Here is a 19,213-nt window from a genome sequence, read left to right as displayed (position 1 = left end):
AGCCAGCAGCATTGTGTAACGAATACATCCATTTGATCCTAGAGGACAGCTTCCTCTTGGCACCGTGCCTCCAAGGAGCGGTGACAGAGTTATACGCCTTTCAAACCCATAGAAAACCCTAACTCTGTGCTGGCCACATATTACTGTTGAATGCCAGCACCAAATCCCTCTACAAAGCACTTGGCATTTGATGTCCTACCTTATCCAGTTGTGTCCACACAGCAAAGGATAATTGTTCCACTGGCAGTGATGAGTGCTGTTTAAAAATTGTCTATATGATATCTCTACCTATGTATGTATTTATGTGCATGCATATTTATATGTCTTGCCTACGTAATCCTGAGAGCTAGTCCTAACCTATCAAGCACTGTGGTAGAAGAAGGAGGTGGGGAAAAAAGTATATTGAGTAATGCCAGAAAATTTATGAAGAGCCCAATGTAAAATATCCCACAGAAGACAAGTAAGAACAGGTCAGCCCATCAGGCAGACTTCCATTTGACTCACCCATCACTTCAGTGGATGGCAGCTTCCTTTAATTAGCCATCTGATTATTCAAAGCACAAAACTCTACATTTCTCCATATATGGCTGACAAGGTAGAACAGGAAGATGCATTCATCTGTGTCTTAATAAATTTTAACAGGATTTCTGCTTTCAGGTAAAAGTTCAGAAAAGAAATACCCTCAAAAATCCCACATTTGCTCAGAACAGATGGGGCCATGAGGGTCTCCACTGTCAATCACTAAATCAGAGCAATTTCTAAAGAGAATATTTATGTAAGTTTGAGGGAGGTATACGTCCTATGACAGAGACAGTCAAAACCATCCAGGAGTTATAGGAGAGAGCTCCAAGCTTCTGCTCTGTGGGAATGGTTAAGGGCTCAGAGGATTTTTCTTTCCGGCACTATTACAGTCATCACATGGGACGGGTCCCTCATGTGCAACACAACACACTTTCTTTGCCATACCTATTTACGGAGTGAACTCTCTGGAATCAAGTACGCTTCCCCCTCACTGTATACACATTATCCAACTCCACATTCTCCATTTCTGATGGCACCTCTGGGTACCAGCACCTTGTTCCACCCCAGGCAACGAGGGGGTAAGAGTAGTATGGAGCAGGTAGGGAAAAGGACAGCATGTGTGTACAAAGCCATCTGAGAACAATGGCAGGAGGAATGTAACGGGAAGTATTTCAGAGGAATATGAAGGAACAGTGAGGCAGCAGACAAAGGCAGCAGCTTTCTGAGTTGTAAAGGCAAAGCAATGAGTGGGGAAAGGGACAGACTATGCTGCAGACAATTTTACTCCTAGGCCACATGGCAACAGCAGCTAGTTGAGAAGTTTGATCTAGCTGAACCAGAGGAAACTCTCCTTCCATTAGTTACCAAGTTAGTCTATTTGGTTTAATTCTGGGGGCCTGCTGCACCTTACTCTCCCCTTGTCCCTTTCCCACAAACCCTGCTATTCCCTGTTGAACCAATCACTACCTGAACTTTTGACACTGCTTATTTGGGTTTCTTACTTGGTAATGAACAAACAGGGACAGTAACAGTACTGGCAGGAAGTGAATTTTACTGAACTACACTGCTCCCATGAGCTTCTTCAAAGTGTTACAGTATCGACTGAGTTACCATCTCTTTTCAAACTCGGTGACTTGCTAATGTCCCCATCCTCAGATGATCTTTTGCAGGAAGTAAACCTAAGGCAGGAGATAAGCAAGCACACACATCACCATGACTTGATTTTATGTGAAATGAGTTTCAGTGATACAATGTTGTGCTTCACCCCAAAAAATTAGGTTTCATTTTGAATGCAAATACTATGTGACACAGTCCAGCCCCATTCTGAGTGCACCCTCAATAAGTTTGCAGGTGACACCAAACTGGGTAGGAGTGGTGATCTGCTCGAGGGTAGGAAGGGTCTACAGAGGGATCTGGACAGGCTGGATCGATGGGCCAAGGCCAATTGTATGAGGTTTAACAAGGCCAAGGGCCGGGTCCTGCACTTTGGTCACAACAACCCCATGCAACGCTACAGGCTTGGGGAGAAGTGGTTGGAGAGCTGCCTGGCAGGGTGTTCGTTGACAGCCGGCTGAACATGAGCCAGCAGTGTGCCCAGGTGGCCAAGAAGGCCAACAGCAACCTGGTTTGTATCAGAAATAGTGTGGCCAGCAGGAGTAGGGAAGTGATCGTGCCCCTGTACTCAGCACTGGTGAGGCCGCACCTCAAATCCTGTGTTCAGTTTTGGGACCCTCAGTACAAGAAGGATGCTGAGGTGCTGGAGTGTGTCCAGAGAAGGGCAACGAAGCTGGTGAAGGGTCTGGATAAAAGTCTTATGAGGAGTGGCTGAGGGAACTGGGGTTGTTTAGTCTGGAGAAGAGGAGGCTGAGGGGAGACCTTATTGCTCTGTACAACTACCTGAAAGGAAGTTGTAGTGAGGTGGGTGGTGTTCTTTTCTCCCAAGTTACTAGTGATAGGACAAGAGAAAACAGCCTTAAGTCACATCGGGGAGGTTTAGATTGGGTATTAGGAAAAATTTCTTTGCTGAAAGAGTGCTCAGGCATTGGAACAGGCTGCCCAGAGCGGTGGTGGAGTCACCATCCCTGGAGGCATTCAAAAAATGTATAGGCGTGGCACTTCAGGTTCAGGAGGCATGGTGGTGTTGGGCTGATGGTTGGACTTGATGATCTTAGAGGTCTTTTCCAGCCTTTATGATTCTATGATTCTGTCATTCATTTACTTCCATCAAAGTGGAGGTGAATCTTCTCCAGCAAAGTCTCTCCCTCCCAGTCAAGGCAAGCATCCAGCTAAGGGACTGCCAGCCATGTTACAACGCAGAATCTACAGAGCTAAAAGTTTAATCCACCACGGCTCAAGAGAAAAAGACAAATTCTATAGTAGAGGGCAGTAGCAGACCCCTATCAGCAGCAGATACGGATATATCCCAAGCACTGCAGTACAGTAGTTCTGTGCAGGGTATTCAAGAGAGAGCTTTTGCATTTATATAGCTCAGAAACTTTCAAGAAAAACAGCCTTTCTTCCAGCAGTGACATTTTAAATGAAAAATCATTGTTTGGAAAAAATATTTAATTGATTTTGTTCATTTTCTGCTTTCAAAATTTTAAAAATGTAAATTATATTTTTTTTTTAAAATTACCTAAAGACTGCACTGTGAGACCAGTGTGTCCAACAGAAAACCATCTATTAAAACACTCCTGTTTAAGAAATTCAAAGGAATAAACAATGAAAACAGGTCAAAATTTTCAGTTAGAATTCTGGCAAAAGAAAAACCTAATTATACTCTAAACTTCCTTTCCTAATTTTACTCCCCTGTGTTTTTGACAAGATCTAAACTTCAAGGTAAGAGAGTTCTTGAGGAAGTCAGCCTTCCAGAGAAAAATGGCTAAGAAAACAGTGAAAGATAAATAAAGTTGTGCAATGTTTGTAAGTTACCTAAAGAAACTCTAACAAAACTGTCAAGTTTGGTTGTAATCTGCCCTGCTGATGAAGAATCCAAAGGAAAGGGACTCTCTTCAGACAAGGCGAGGAAACGTTTTTTGGCCATTTGGTCATCAGGTATACATGTTTCTGGTTAGCGTAACTTGATGATTAATATATTTCCTCTTATAAATGTGGGACAAGCATGCCTCTGCTATACCTGTAGCAGTTAGCTCCCACAGCTTGCACAAGAGAGACCTTGCTTTCCTCCCTCATTCATTGCATTCAGGAAGGGCATCAAGGTGGCCTAGGGAGATTTACAATCAAAGGCTTCCTGGCCTGACCTTTACTCAGCTCTGAGGATATCACAAGCAAGCACCAAAGAGACTTCATATATAGCTGTAGAAATACCAGAATGGCATTGGAGGCGCACAGCCCTTAAATGGCAGAACTATCTAGAAGATGAAAGTGATTTTTTCCTACAAAATGAGGAATTCTTGCCAAAACGTGTTGATTTCTTTGGGGCCTTTCATTTTCAGGAGTTTTCACTGGAAAGGAGTCATCAAATTCTTAAAGCCAAAAGTCTCTATTTATAAAACTGAAGAAATGAGGGAAAATAGTCTTAAGGAGGTTTCAAAACATTAATTCCACTTTCAGACTAGCTTTAGGCATTGGCAGCAAAGCAGAGAAGCTTGACCTTCAGAAAACAGAGTCAGCTTGCTATTTTGTTCCAGAAAAAGAAAACTGGCCCCTGGAATCGTCACTCGCACCTCACGAGTCAGGCTGTGCCACAGAGCAATACAAGTGCAAGGGATCACACAAGAGGAATAGCCAGGAAAACGGCTGCTCCTGCAGCCAGATGCCTGGAAAGGGACCTGGATTGCTGTCCAGGCACAGGGGCCACACACGTCTCTGAATGTCATCTCCCCCTGGCCCGTGAAAAGCAACTGCTTTTAATGTACCATCACCTCTGCTCATGCAAGGCTCGGGCTCTTGCTGCCCACAAATGGCTGGGAAAGGGCAGGAGTCTGGCACATAGTGGGACCACTTCCAAAACAGCCTCTTGCCACATTTCTTGGACCCACTGGATCAACTCAAGTGAAAAAGACTTTTGGAGATATTTTAGGAAAAATTCCCTGCTCTGTCCCAGCTGCTCAGCGGTGACGAGGAGAGCCTGGCAGTGGGGCATGACAGCTGATAGCCAGGGATACGTGGAGCCACAGGCCACTGCTGGAAAACCCATGCAGGCTTCAGCCCGAGCGCTGCAGCCTTCGCTCAGCAGCTGTCCTGTCAGCCCTAATTGCTGGGGGAATAAAGGAGTGGAGACAGCAGCTAATTTGCCTGTCTCATCTGCTTAAATGGTGAACTCTTCTGGGCACAGCCATCCTCGTCTCTGCAAGCCTCCGAGAAGTGAGGGGCAGCAGCAGTGCAGCCGATTCATTGGCTTTGGGCGCACGGGCCCAGCTCGGGGTGGCAGCGTTCGGAAGCAGCCGACTGCCTGCCAGATTTGCACATGCAGGGGTTTACTTTAAAGTGAGGTGGGAAGAGGAATAAAATGGCGGCCAGGCTGCAAACCTCCGCCGCGGCCCCCAGGGGGCGCTATGCCCCGCCTCGCCCCGCGGGGCGGGCTTGGCCCCCCAATCGCGTCGCGCCCCGCCTCAACATGGCGCCGCCCGGCGCGGCTTCACCCGCTGGGGAGAACGGGCGGCGCCTGCCAGGAGCCGCCGACTTCCGCCGCCGGCCCATTTCCTGGAGGGCCGCCCTTAAACACCGCCCGCCGCATTCAGAGGGCGCTGCCGCTGCCGCCGCCCGCCCTTCCCGCCCTGCCTCCGCGGCATGCCCACGCCGGGAGCCGGCGGCGCGAAGGGTAGGCGGCGTCCACCGGCACCGCTCAGCCGAGGCTGCGGAGAGGAGCGGCTTTTTTAGCCTCCCACGGGGACCGTTTTCTGACTGAAAGCGGCTGTTGCGGGTCCCGTAACGGGAGGCGGCCCTCGCGGGTGGGCGCCGGAGGGGAGCGAGGCCTGCCAGGCCATCCCCCGGGTCCCACCGCCCGCCCGCTCGCCCGGCCGGCCTGAGGGGGCATGCGGGGGTAGCCCGCCCAGTAGCCAACCAGCCCGCGGCTCCTCTCCTGCCCGCCGCCCCACGCCCCAGCCTCGGTGGTCACTGCGGAGCTGGCTTCAGGCGGCCCCAAGATGTTCAGCTGGCTGGGCACCGACGACCGCCGGAGGAAGGACCCCGAGGTGTTTCAGACGGTTAGCGAGGGCCTGAAAAAGCTCTACAAAACCAAGCTGCTCCCTCTGGAAGAGCACTACAAGTTCCACGAGTTCCACTCACCGGCACTGGAGGATGCTGACTTCGACAACAAGCCCATGGTGCTCCTTGTGGGGCAGTACTCCACTGGGAAGACCACCTTCATCAGGTAAAACCCGGTTGCCTGCCTCCCTCCTTCCCTCCCGGGCGTGCCCGCACCCTCGGCGCCCGTGGGCTGTGGTGGAGCAGAGGGGGTCTTTGCTACCTGGATCCCTCTCTTCTGTTCCCCCTTCCATACCCCTGCTGATCATCAGGAGCTTTCAAGTGAAAATCCACGTCCACTCAAAATCCGAGAGTGTTCCTTTGTAAGGACAGGGTGAGTGAGATGTCCCGTGAAACACCGACGTGGCAAAAAGTAGCCCAGGGCAGGGCTGAGGAGCGCAGGCAGGGCATTAGTGTGGAGATGTGAGTCACTCGGGGCCCTCTTCACTGTTCAAAGTGCAAAGGCTGCGGGAAGCCTCACGCAGGGGATCCCCGTGACTGCTTGGGTCGGGGTGGCCCCTCTAACAGCCATTCTTTTCAACCTGATGTAGCTTTTAGGTGGTGGGGCAACCTATGGCCTAGGGAACCTTAAAGTGGGTGCTTGGGTTTGTAACGGTCTGTGTCTCACTCTTGTGCCTTTCTTTCTCTGCACTGTTCCCAGAAACAACGCTTGGAGCCTAGTTTGAGAAGCATGTGTGCTGGGGGGGGGGGGTGTGTCCGCACAAGAGAGATCTGCCCATCTTTAGGGCTCTGAAAGTAAGCCCTGATTTAACTCTGTCCTGCTCTGCCGAGATACTGGGAACATCGAGTTTTTCCCTAACTGTGAAGAAAGGGCAGCTGCCAGCAGCAGGTTGGATGTGAAGCTGTCAAAGAGAGGGTTAAACTTTTCCAGCTGGACTTGGTTGCAGGGGATCTCTGTTCAGCCACACTGCTAATTCAACTTGCAGCAACCTTTCTCTTGGGATCATAGCTGAAGCTGTGCTGTCTGCATTTCCTATGTGATTCATAAGCTTAGTGTTAAATTCCAGCCTTTTTCTGGTGTGGCTGTGTTGTAATCTGTGGAATTACCCCAGTGTCAATCTGGATGCAAGCCACAAGCAGCCAGCCCTTTGTTTCACCAGTATTTCTTGGTGGAGGAGGGAGCTGTGGAGAGTAGGGAGAGGTGAATCAAACTGACTACTTCTTTAGGAGCGACCTTGAGAAATGCAGGTGAGGGGTGTTGTGTGCTGTAATATTCCTGCTACTTAATGCCCCAACTAGGAGCCAAGAACAGAATGCATTTCTGCTACCTTGTCATGTACCTGGCAAACTAAAGTTTTTTGAGTAGAAAGACTTTTCTCATGTGACAGGTCAAGTAGATGGTGAAGGGGCATGAATGACCCTAAGAAGCATTTAGCACATGGCTGGAAAGGGATTTGCTCCTCTAAAAATCAGAGGCTAGCCTGAATAACATAGTTGTCTGGTTCCACCCCTGATCCTTGTTCTGTGACTTGGTACCAAACCTATTTGAAAGGCTTTCTCTGTCCTCTGGGTTACTGACACCTCGAAGCAGACCTTCCTCTGAACACAATGAGGTTTCTGAATATCCATCCCTGATAGTTACACAGCCACAGCTACGTAGAGAATTTCTTCCTAATGCTTCTCTCTGGATTGCCAGCATCTGCTTTTCCCTGCAGTCTCACCTGCATGCTGTTGTTAGCAGAGACTTCCTGCCTTTGCCCCTCCCAGTTCAGTAAAGTCCTTTTTCTGTAAGCCTGAGCTGCTTTTGCAAGAAGTTTGGGTGCCTAAAGCATATTGCAAGCAAAAGAGGACTGAGTCTTTGCTTCTGGGGGATGGCAGCAACTCCTTTGCTCTGCTGTCAGCAAGCTGATCTGAGCCTCTCTTCAACCAGTGCTAGTGTCTTCATCTCCCAGCCTCCTCTATGCACAGGGCTGGGATGAGCCTACCCAGGGACTGTAGTCAAGCAGATGTGACCAGGAGCACAAAACAGACCTGATAAGCCTTTTGGGAAGGTGGAGTTTCCTTTGTGTAAAAGAGTGCATAAGAAGGTGACAGTTGAGAGCTGTTGGAGAACCCAGGTCCTTTTATAATAGCAGTGGGGGGCATCTGGTACTTTAGTGTGATCCCAACCAAACAAAGGCAGGAGGTGCCAGAAAACTGAGTGTTGCTTGTGATAGGTTTCCAGTGTGAGCTTGCAGGCACTGGTCACTAAAGAGCTGTGATAAGCACCAGATTAGCATCCAGAGTTATTGTGGGAAAGGCGAGTGGGAGCTAAAACTTGGAACAGGGAGGAGTTAAAGGGGACTGGGGGAGGAAGTGGGAGGGGAAACAACCCTTATGTCTTGGTATTAGAGTGAAACAAGAAACAACCTCTGGACATGCCTTCCATAATCTTGTCAGCATGGGCATAATTAGTGTTATCCCTATGTATCCCCTCCACACTTATATTCCATCCTGCTTGTACTGCCATGCAATTTAGGGAGGTGACTTAATGCCACTAAACACTTATGTGGAATGAACTTAATCCCAGTTCAGCTGGATCTGAGTACACCATTTTAAAAAAAGGTAACTAAGGTCCTTTGTCTACCTGAGGTGGGTTTGTCTCCCAAACATCTTTCCTTCCTGGGGAATCTGAGACGAAACAAGGAAAAAATGCAAGGCTTTGAAGCACCTAAGCTGCAGCATTTTGCAGTGAGGCTGCTCTCTTGTCAGGAGCTGATAGCAGAAAGAAGGCAGTCAAGGTCAGCAATGAGAAACATTCCTAGAGGCTGAGGCGGGGAGGAGGGAGGTGAGTTGTGTGGGTCAAAGCCAGCCTTGCGAGACAAGAGCACTGGCTTGTTTTAAGTGGAACCAGGTGGTTCTCTCCCCTGCTTTCAGGGACCCAGAGAACTGAGCCTTTTTTTGCTATGTGAAAGATGTAGTGTCACTAACTGCAGCTTTTACATCCCTGCTTCCTGCTGTATCCTCTCCTCTCACTCGCTCCCATTTTTCTCATCTGCATACATTTGGCTGAGGCTTTTCCTTAGAGCTGGGGTCTGAAAGCCTGTGATGGCAAGGGTAAGGCAACACTTCTACCTGGGAATACCTGACAGTCACAGCAGGATGGCACTGGAGCCTGCTTCTGCAATGCTATTGCTTTTTATGTTTCCTGTAAGAGGGTGGGAGTGCAGGACAGAACATTACTCTCCTGATTGACTTAGATTCTGTGGTCTTTTCTAAAAATAATCCTGGCTTCTATCCAGCCATCCTGCTAATAAAATAAACAAGCCTGCCAGAGTCCTACTAACTGTCAACATGGCTTGCTTTTCTGGTGTAGCCACCTCTTCCTGCTACAGATAATCATTTACACGTCCTGGTCTCTCTAGACTTTGTCACAGGCTACATGCAGAGCTCTGGTGTGACCTCCCCATGTGGCCCTGAACCTTTCATCTCTGCCTGCACCAGGCAGTTGTCACCACTTCCTCCTGCTCTGCCCCTCTTCCCTTTCCCGTTCTGCATCACCTCTGCTGCCACACACAGCATCCTGCAGGGCTCCTGCATGACTCATCACGAGTAAACGGCCCCTTCCCCCACATCCTGCGGCACTCCTGCCCAGAGAGCCTGGGATCTCCTTGCCTGGCTCCTATGCTGCTCCAAACCCACCTGGGAAAGGCTACCCCAAGCCAGGCTGCACTAATGCAGCTTTCCTACCCTTGCCCCTTATCTCCCCTCTCACCAGGAGTGGGGACAGGCCTGAAGTGGGGCAAACAGCTTGATGTTCCCAGCTGCATACCAATTCCAGACACTTCTCTAAAAAGCAGATTGGTTATTTAAAAAATAACCCCCACAAAAAAAAACCCAAACAAACCACCCACAACATTCACCTCCTGCCTGGCACCACTCTGCAGGCTTCCCCAACCTGGCTGGAGGTTGCTTCCCCCAGGCCCTTGAAGGTGTTCAGCAGCTCTGAGTAAGGCATGCTGCACTATCAGGGGAAATTGCTCACTGTTGGTAGGGGTTTTCACAGCTATTGTTTGCTCTTCTCTACTAGAAATCCCCACAAATGTGGAAAATAGCATGTGTTCTCTAGTTTGCTTCTGTTATCAGAGGCAGCCTGTGTCACTGCCTAGCAGAAGTGCCTTCCCCCCATCAGACAGTGTCAATAAATACCCTTGTATTTGTCCTGTGTACAATGAGGTTCTTGTGCTGCAGATACCCTGCTGCACAATATTCCCAAGTATTCCAGAGATGCCTTATTTAAAATAGATGCTATGATACTAGGCAGTGCAAATCCTCATATCTCTGATTTCATACCACTTGTTGCACATTAAATCAATTAACTTCCTCTTATAGTGACTTCTATATGAGAGTGCTTTTGTTGGGATTTTTAAGTCTTATGTAAGAAAGAAACTCAGAAATGCTTTGAAATGTTAGCTGAGTGGAGCTGTGATAAAATTCTTCTGAGCAGCCTGGCTGGAGGAAGAGCGTTGCTATTATATATAGGATTTTTGCTTAGACTTTTTCAGAAGCTTGGTCTATAAATGACAAAACCCATAGGCTTTTTTTCATCTGTTGGTCAAAAGCTATCATATTACACATGCATCTCAAACCTGTAAAAAAACAAGCAGGTTATTGTTACAGCAAGGCTGTGACCTGGCATTGGGAGAGGGGTGTTTCTCAAAAACACTTTGCTTGTTGCATTTAACAATTGTTTTCACTACCTCTCTCTTTTTCTCTCTAGTATTTGCAAGGGAAGAACCCAAAGATTTATTTCTATGGATTCAGCGGATGTCTATCTATATATCACTCTTAAATATGCTATGTCAGACCAAAAGCAAAGTACAAAGTAGGAGCAGAGGAAAGCCAATAGCAGTGACTAGCATTGCAGCAGTGTCCAGCAGGGGCTAATACTTTTGAATTGCTATCCAGAAGGCCTGAGTATAGTTTCCAGAGTTTGGCCAAGTGGCTTCTAATCTAGCAAATGTTTGTTTCAGTGTAAAGACCTTTCCAGGGAATGGAGCCAAGAACATTGACATGGTTGTCTACAGAGCCCTTGGTGGGAGGAAAGTAGCTCCTCCTTGTTCTCAACTGTTTCAAGCTAGAGGAATGTTACTGTAGCTGCCAGAAAGGTGTGTTGTGATCACCAGCCAGGAAGGCAGCTCATGCCAGCATTGGCTGTGGTCTGCTTTTGTTAAGTAATGACCCCATTCTATAGGAAAGTTCAAGGAAACCCTTCATAGGCTTTAGGTAGATAGGATGTATCCACCCTAGCATAGAAGGTCAGAGGGTTGTTGCCTTCCTGGATTATTTAGGTTTTTTGGGAACTGCTAAACAGCTTCTGTTCCATCTGAGTTGCTTCCATTAAAAGAAGTCAGTTCTAATGAGCACAGGATTTAGAAGTCACTTTGGATGAAAGACATGAAAATACATGATAAAAAGCAATAAAGGAGGTGGTCAGCTCCAAAGGGAATTATGGATATCATTGCTGGACTTGTTCTTGCTGCAGACATTCTCTTCATTAATGAGTACCAAGCTAGATAAGTAGCAGTGATTCATAGTATGTCCTGGGTATATATTTGTGTGTTTTACATCTAGATCCAGTTGATTTGGCCTTGCCCATTGGGAACTGGATTATACTAACTTCCATAACCTGGCAGTCATCATGTTCTTTATATAACAATCCAGAGCTTATCACCAGGTCAGGTGGCCTGACATCATGCCATACAGAGGACTAGACCAGTTCTAGCTCCCTTCTGCAAGCCATGTGGACACAGTGGTCTTAGTTTTCAGCACAGGACCAGCAGGTGGGATGTTTTCTGCACCCACATGCACGAATACTGACCTGACCTCAGTGATGGCATTTGGCTCCTTCATGAACCAAAAGGAACTGTCCTGTGCCCACCACTGACCCACCCTGAATTTGGCAGGGTAAGTCAGGATGTGGTGCCAGGATCCTATTCAAAGTCCTACAGCCCAATGCGCGACTATCTTTCCCTGAATTTTGCCAAAATGTACCTTCAGGGAGGCTGCCAGAGGCTTAGGAAATAATAAGGGATGCTGCTGTGCTTGCTGTACTATTTAGCTTGATAACAAATACTGGAATATACGTGCATAATGCTTAATATGCTTGAGCAGTTTGTAATGCAGACCTGTAGCTGCATTGCAGAAGCACACAAGAACAGAGACTTGAGACTTCCACAGTCAAGTACAGGAGAAGTTGTCAATTGAGCAACTGATTTGGACTGGGGGCTAAGCACATTTGTTGGATGAGTCTGCTGAAATGAGCAGCAGTGAAGTAATTGATATTGGCACCAAAGGCCAGTAAGGTTTCAAGATTCACTCTGTGATTGCAATGAACTATTGTTTTTTTTCTCTGCTATGCCAAATCTGTTCCAAATGTCTTGAGGATTAAAACACACAAAACGATCAATCATAATGAGAATCTCTTTCCAGCAGCTATAATCTTCTTAATTTTCTAATCTATCTGAAATAAGAAGGCTTTAAATGTGGAGATCTTGAGTAGAAAAGCTACCATGACATTTATCAAGCAATTCAGTGACAGTGCTAAAAATAGTCCCGGAAGGATCCATACTCTTGAGCTTCATAATTACACTGCAATCTTCAGTATAACTCATTGAAGACTTAGGCAGCTCATGTCTCATGCCCACACTTTTTTTTTTGTCTACAGGTACCTGCTGGAGCAGGACTTCCCAGGGATGAGGATTGGACCAGAGCCTACAACTGACTCCTTTATAGCAGTTATGCAAGGAGATGTGGAAGGAATTGTTCCTGGAAACGCGTTGGTGGTGGATCCCAAAAAACCATTCAGGAAACTCAATGCCTTTGGCAATGCCTTTTTGAACAGGTCAGTACTCAAGAACTTAGTTGCTCTGGAGAATAAAGCTAGAACCTAATGAGCAGCACAGGTAGCGATTTAAAGGGATAAGGTATTATGCTATCTTCCTTTTTTTCCCCCCCCATCCACATGGCTGATGCAAAGCCATTCCAGTCCTACTGGGTGCTCATCAGTCAAACACTGAAGGGCAGATTAACAAATTCAAGTAGGGCAAACATTCATTTTACTTGAATAAACAAAACAAAAAACCACAGCGCAGCCTGTCAAGCTCATCATGTAGGAGTCTAGAGGTAAATATCTATATTACATTTCACTGTCTTTCTTTTATTTTCCTAGCTTCTTCTGTGTTGTGATCAGTTCAGTTCCCTGAAATTAAACAGTCCAACCAGCCATAACCACTGAAGTTAGTAGAGAAGTGGAACTGGTGCAATATGCAAAAGTCTTTGCTTTCTTGCATTTTTTTAAACATTGCTTGAATGTACCCTCCGTAACAAAACCAGGCTCTCTCCATTCTGATGCCTTATATATACCCTCAGGTGCAAACTGATGACAGGTATAATGTCTTTCCCATAAAAAAAACTGTAGCAGGGGGTTTGGACAGTGGCTCTGTGACATGAGGAATGTAACCTTTCCATCCCCTAGACCTAGCCCAACCATAGTAAGTCTTGGATCTAGGCCTTGCAGGAAGCCAGCAGCACACACCCATATCCTAGATGAGCACAAACTGTGCTATAGCAGGCAGATGGGAGCAAACTGTGACTACGCCTGTCATCAGCGCCTTCCCTGCTAACACAGTGTGGGAGATGTTGCAAACATGGCAGCTGCTCAGCCAAACTACCAGGAAAGCTGGGCTTTGGCTCCCTTTCTAGCTTCTGAGCTTAGAGACTGTCTATCTAGAGAATGCAGCATCTCCTACCAGCACTGACCACAGCAGTGCTGGTGTAAGCTGCAGTGAGACAGGGAAGGGACCTGCAGAGAAGCGTAGGGAGAAGCTTGATGAGAGAAGAGGGACCTAGCTGGAGTTGCTACTATGCAGAGAACCTCACAGTGCCTCGGGGTGACTCTGGAAGCAGTATCTGATCACCACACAGGTTCATCATTCAAATGCATCAATATGGTCCTGCACCAGAGAGACTTTGAGACGTTTTCAATATTTTATAGGGCCCAGAACATCTGCACCTGGCCAACAGTTAGGTCAGGTAACTGCCCACTCCCCACACTAGGGAGGAAGGTAGTTTGCCTTAAGAAAATAACAGGCCTTCTGCCTGGAGTGTGGAGATACCAGATGAAGAGAACATCATTCAGAGCAGCTCTGCTGATAGCCAAGAACAGCCACAGCTGGCAGACAGTTTGCTACAGAGAAGAAGCAACATCAGGAGTAAGGAAGCCAGGAGCATTGAGGGCAAAAAAAGCAAATATGCCTGCACTGGATTGATTGTGTCCTGAATGCTGTTTACTCCTAATACAGCAAGGGATCTCTGCGTCCATTAGCCCAGGTCACGGTATCGTGGTGTGCTCTTGTTACCCTCCTGCTACTCTTCCTTCTCCTGTGAGGAAAGAGTCAATTATGTGCCTGTGAGGATGGCAGGGCAGAGGGGCACAGCACTGATTCAGCAGCAGCAGAATGCAGTCCTGCTAGCAACACAGGGAGTAGCCACAACAGCTAATTAAACCCTTTTCTGCTAACATGAAAAAAGCAGAGGGTGGGGGAGGGTAATGACTTCTAAACTGGCAGAGGAAGACATGCTACAAGGGACTAGCTCAGCAATGTGAGCATCACAGTGCTGAAAATGCAGACGGTAATACCCAGCTAATTAGGAAATTAAGTGCATGCAAGAATTGACTCAGAGGGCCAGAAATTTAGCAGATGTAAGTTAGGGTACACCCACTGGACTGGATCAAGCCACCCACACGTACCCCTGTTGTGGGCCTGGCTTCGTGGCAAGAGAGTGCAGAGCTGGGTCTGCCTTGCACATATCTTGCTGCTCCTACGCGTTTACTAAGGCAGTAACCTTAGCTAGGAGGCTGTAAGCAGGAAATCTAAAGAAGGGAGGTAATCTCCAGGAGCAACCCCTCTAAACTGAGATAAGAGAGTGACCATGGGCAAGTCTGCTTTACCCTTGGGTGCTTAAAGGTAACATTTGTTTATGGGCACCAGTGGAAAGGAACAGAACAGCATAAGGCAGTGCCATTCATGCAGACCATGATGGTCTCAGCTGAGAACATGTCAGCCCACAGACTGTGTCCTGTAGGGTGCTGAGCCTGCTGTTCCAGGGGAGCTAAGTGAAGGAACAGAAGGAGTGAGCATCTAGCCTCAGCTGGTACTCCCTTCCCAGCAGAGACTGGGATCTGCTGCCTTCCAGGAAGCAGAGGAAGAGTGCTACAGTCAGGATTTGGCTGGGAGACAGCAGCTAATTGTGCTGCTCAGAGCCTGTCTCCTCCCTCCCTTCGTTCCCAGGAGATGGAGCACCTACCCATACCTTCCTGGCTAGGGTCAGAGATAGGGCTGACAAACTGCCTGCAGCTGAAAGGATAGCGGCTCTGCAGTACCAGGCTCTGACCCTGTCTCTTGTCCTCCTCTCCTTGTCCCAGGTGGCTCCTGGGTATTGACAGAAAGGCCCGTTTTCCTCACTCCAACTCTGGCAGTACTGTAGGTCTGAAGGATCCCAGCAGAGAGATTACAGGTTGTACCTTGTTATCAGGAGGATGTGTTTGGCACCAAAGGCCTGGAGCAAAATCAGGAATCTCAGCCATTACTTTCATATCACATTGGCTTGGTTGCAAGATTCCTCCCAGCCCCAAAGTCTGTCTTGAGAAGCTACAGTGGAGTCAGTCCTGCTTTTGTGTTGTCAGAAGTAGGAGATATCATGGATAACAGGCTCCTCCTTTACAGGCAGAGCATGGGGTGAAGGTAGTGAAAGTCTGGTTTGGCACCACACTCTTCCCTTCGTATGGCCCCGGACAGAACTAGGTCATGCTCCCTGAGGTCCTGGAGTTCTGCTGAGACAACAGGAAGGCAGCAGCCCTAACAACCTTGCCAACAGGGCCAGAATGTACTTACTTGCACTGGCCTCTGACCTTGTATCTGAAATCTCTTGTGGAGTACTTTCTCTGAAGAAACTGGTGGAAAGTCCCCTTAACTGAGCCATTTAGTATTAGGCCACAAGGAATGCTCAGGGCTGTAACGGTAGCAAGCAAACCTGGCCTGGCAGGAAAGTGGAATAACATGATCTCCCGAGCCTTTTGTTCTCAGCTGCTGTACCTGGCACTCAACAGGAGAATCAAGCCAGACCCCTTCTCCTACATGAAGTGTTACACATTCAGAAATGGTCCCTGTTGCCACCTGCCAAGCTGCAGGCATGGGAGAGAGAGGCTGTAGTATGTGGTCTGAAATAGCTGACAGCTTAGGAGAGAAGACAGTCATGTAACCCATGAGGATTCACTCTTGTCAGAATCTTCTTGGAGTCATACAAGTAGAAAAATTGGGGTGAGGTTGTAGTGTAGCCCAGATGTGTTCATAGCTGCAGGGACTTCAGAACCAGCCACTCATCAGGGTGCTGCAGGGCTGTCTGCCTTGACTGCATTTAGTGGCCCTTGTGCCAACCCCCATCCTTTCTGTGGTTCTGCTTTCTCCCACACCAACATGTTTTTTATGCCTGGATATCACACCACCCTATTAATATGCATATGTACATACACACATGCATATTTATAGCTGCCTGGAATGCCATCACAAAAAGGCTATCCATGAAATGCTACCAGGAGCCACGTAAGTGGATAGGCTTTTACTGTCCTGTGCTATTACCAGCAACTGAAACAAATGAGCTGCAACCCACTAAGAATAAAGCACAAGTTACTCTTCTTAGTGATTTGCATAGATACAAGATGGGGAACAACTAGCTAAAGAGCAGTTACACAGAAATGGAGCTGCGGGGGGGGGGGGGAGGAGTGAATTACAAACTGAATATAAGTCAGCATCATACTGCTGTTATCTCAGTAAGGAGGTTGCTGTTCTATACGAACAGGACTGTCTCATGTAAGAGAGAAGGAACAATCCATCCACTCTGTTCACCACTGGCAAGCTCACAGCTGGAATACCACATCAGCTTGGGGCGTCATGCCTGAAGAAATACGTGGAGCAGTTTGAGAGGACCCAAAGGAAGCCTGTAAGGGTCTTCAAGGATTTAGAAATGAGCTGGAAAGGCAGCTAGAGAGGAACGAGACGGGGAGGGAAAAAAACCAATAACACTTTTCTTTAGAGGAAGGACTGAGGGGAGACAGGATGACAAAAGTATACGTTGTGACAAGAAGGGAAAAATAAATTGTTTTCCACATCTACTGTGCTTGAGACTGAAAGGCATGGCAGCATGGGAGATTTAGATAAGATGTTAAGAAAAAGGTTTTGGTGTAAGGATAATTAAGTAATGGAGTAGACTCCCAGCAAATGCTGGTGAGTGCATTGCTAGGGATTTGAAGAACACCTCAAAGATCTGATGGATCCTGCCTTGAGGCAGGAGGATAGACTAAGCAACCTCTTGAGATCTGATGCTGTCTGTGGTGCAAGAATAGCACATTTTCTGACTGTTTAAGACCAGATTTAAAAGAAAGCAAAACTTCTACAACATTGCTGATTTTTTTTAAACTCGAGTTATTTCAGTTCACTTGAGTTCGGGACTCTGCAGGGGAATGCTTAACTGAAGAAAAACAAATACCACTTCTTGCTAAAATCTAAACAGCAAATGAAAACATCTGTGTTTCCACATTTTCAGTAATAATTCATAATTTGGGGGCCACATTAAAAAAACCTGTCATAGGTCATGACTGAGACCCATGTTCCAGCAGAAGCAAAACATAGAAGTTGCTCGGTTCTGGCTTCTTTCTCATTTCTTTAAAGCAAGAGTAGCTCTAAGCTCCCAGTGAGGACTTGTAACTGAGATCAGAGCCTGGCTTGTCCCGTGCTGCCTATGATGTTCAGCACATCATAAATGCCTTTTGCTTTTATTTTTAAAACGTTTCTTTTCACACAGGTTTGTTTGTGCCCAGCTACCTAATCCTGTACTAGAGAGCATCAGTGTCATTGATACACCAGGAATCCTTTCTGGAGAAAAACAAAGAATTAGCAGAGGTAAGTCTTCCAAACAACAGTAGTGAAAACCAAACAGATTCTATATGAGTTTCATCTTAAGCTGTAGCCAGAAACATTAGTAGGAGCCTCTCAGATACAGCATGACTTTGCTAGTGTTCCCTTGGACTTGATTTGCAATCTGCTATAGGGAATTTAAATGCTTTCAGGAAAGGTTGCTGACCAGGTCAGCAGTACCTGTGTCATAGTCCAGTATTTTCCAGTGGAACAGATTTCCATCAGAAAGAGTCAATTCCTATCTACTTTGCAGAAACACTTGCTTTCAGTGACTTATTGATGAGCTATAGGCAAGGCTCCCATGGCAATCAACCTGGTTTCTTTCCAGTTGGCCTAGCAGGTTTCTTGCACTGTCCAGGCTTCCTAAATCTAGTGCAGGACTAGACCGGGCTTAAGAGCCATTGGCACCCAAGTTCCTCATTGCAGTGGGGAATCTGGAAATCCTGGGGGTACTAAATGGATCTGATGAATAGCACAAAGTCTCTCAGTGAACTTCTGAGTGTCTCAGGCTGATCCTCTGAAGTGGGCAACATCTTGATACTTTAAACCTAACATCTGTGAGCATTTTCTTAGCCTGTAAGGTGGTGGTGGCATAGTTCACGTTTCTTACTGGTTCCTTAGACAAAGCTGGTAGCTATGCATCATTTAATTGGAAGAAAGCCAAGAGTAGTAATCACAGCATTCAGGTTTGAGAAGATCAGTTCTCATTCACACCACCTATTAACAATGCACAATTAAATTTCAGCAGCACAGGCTCTATGCAAAGTGCTGAGGCCTTTCTCATATTTCAGCGTTCTGTCCCATAAGATTCTGATGACTTGTGCCTTTCCCACTTCTATAACACTCCTTTGCACTGAAATTGTTCTTGGAAACTTGCTTTTCTCTTTCAGTTGAGCAGCCACCTAGAACAGAGCCAGGTCTTTTTTGTTTTACTGGGATCTTCCACCGCAGGGACCCTAGCTAAAGAAGTGTCAATAAAGCTATAAAGGACAGCTAAAGTTAGTTGAACACTCACATTAAGCTTTTCCAACATGGGACTCTGCACTGCTAGGGGATCATAAATTCCTTCCAGGCAGTCTACAAAAGGTAGTAAGATGCGCAAGCCTTCATCAGAAGGTTGAAAAACATGCTGTGCAAGCATTCCTCCCTTCAACAGAAAGTACAAATTTTTGCATGTTTTACTTTTAAACACTACGTGGTATAAACATTTTTAAGTCAAAAAATGCCACTGAAAACAACCAGTTCTCTTGTGTGAAGAAAACTTGCTTAGGAGGAAATACGTTTGGTCTTACAGGGAACAAAACAAAACCCCAAACCAACATTGTGCATGAGTCAAAATGGACCCATTTCAAGTCCCAAAAAAAGTTTCGATAGCCCCTTTCCTAAATCTCCTCACCAGTTCAAATACTGGCATATATTTTTGTATTTTCCAGCTATTTCCAGTACTAAAAATATTCTTCTGCAAAATGTTCTGGCACTTCTTGCTCCTCCTTTTGCAAAATTTCTTT

General features: G+C 46.9%; 1 protein-coding gene across 1 annotated transcript in view; it reads left to right on the top strand.

The window, feature by feature from the left end:
- The first annotated feature begins 5,203 nt into the window (after positions 1-5,203).
- Positions 5,204-19,213, top strand: part of EHD3 (EH domain containing 3) — a 30,055-nt gene continuing 16,045 nt past the window's right edge. The window contains exons 1-3 of the mRNA XM_009510369.2: positions 5,204-5,857; positions 12,398-12,574; positions 17,593-17,690. Coding sequence (XP_009508664.2) covers positions 5,631-5,857; positions 12,398-12,574; positions 17,593-17,690 — 502 coding nt within the window. The 5' untranslated portion in view covers positions 5,204-5,630. The remainder of the gene's footprint in view (positions 5,858-12,397; positions 12,575-17,592; positions 17,691-19,213) is intronic.

Source organism: Phalacrocorax carbo, chromosome 3 (assembly GCF_963921805.1).
Source record: "Phalacrocorax carbo chromosome 3, bPhaCar2.1, whole genome shotgun sequence".
Taxonomy (NCBI): domain Eukaryota; kingdom Metazoa; phylum Chordata; class Aves; order Suliformes; family Phalacrocoracidae; genus Phalacrocorax; species Phalacrocorax carbo.
This window is presented reverse-complemented; position numbering and strand designations above follow the sequence as displayed.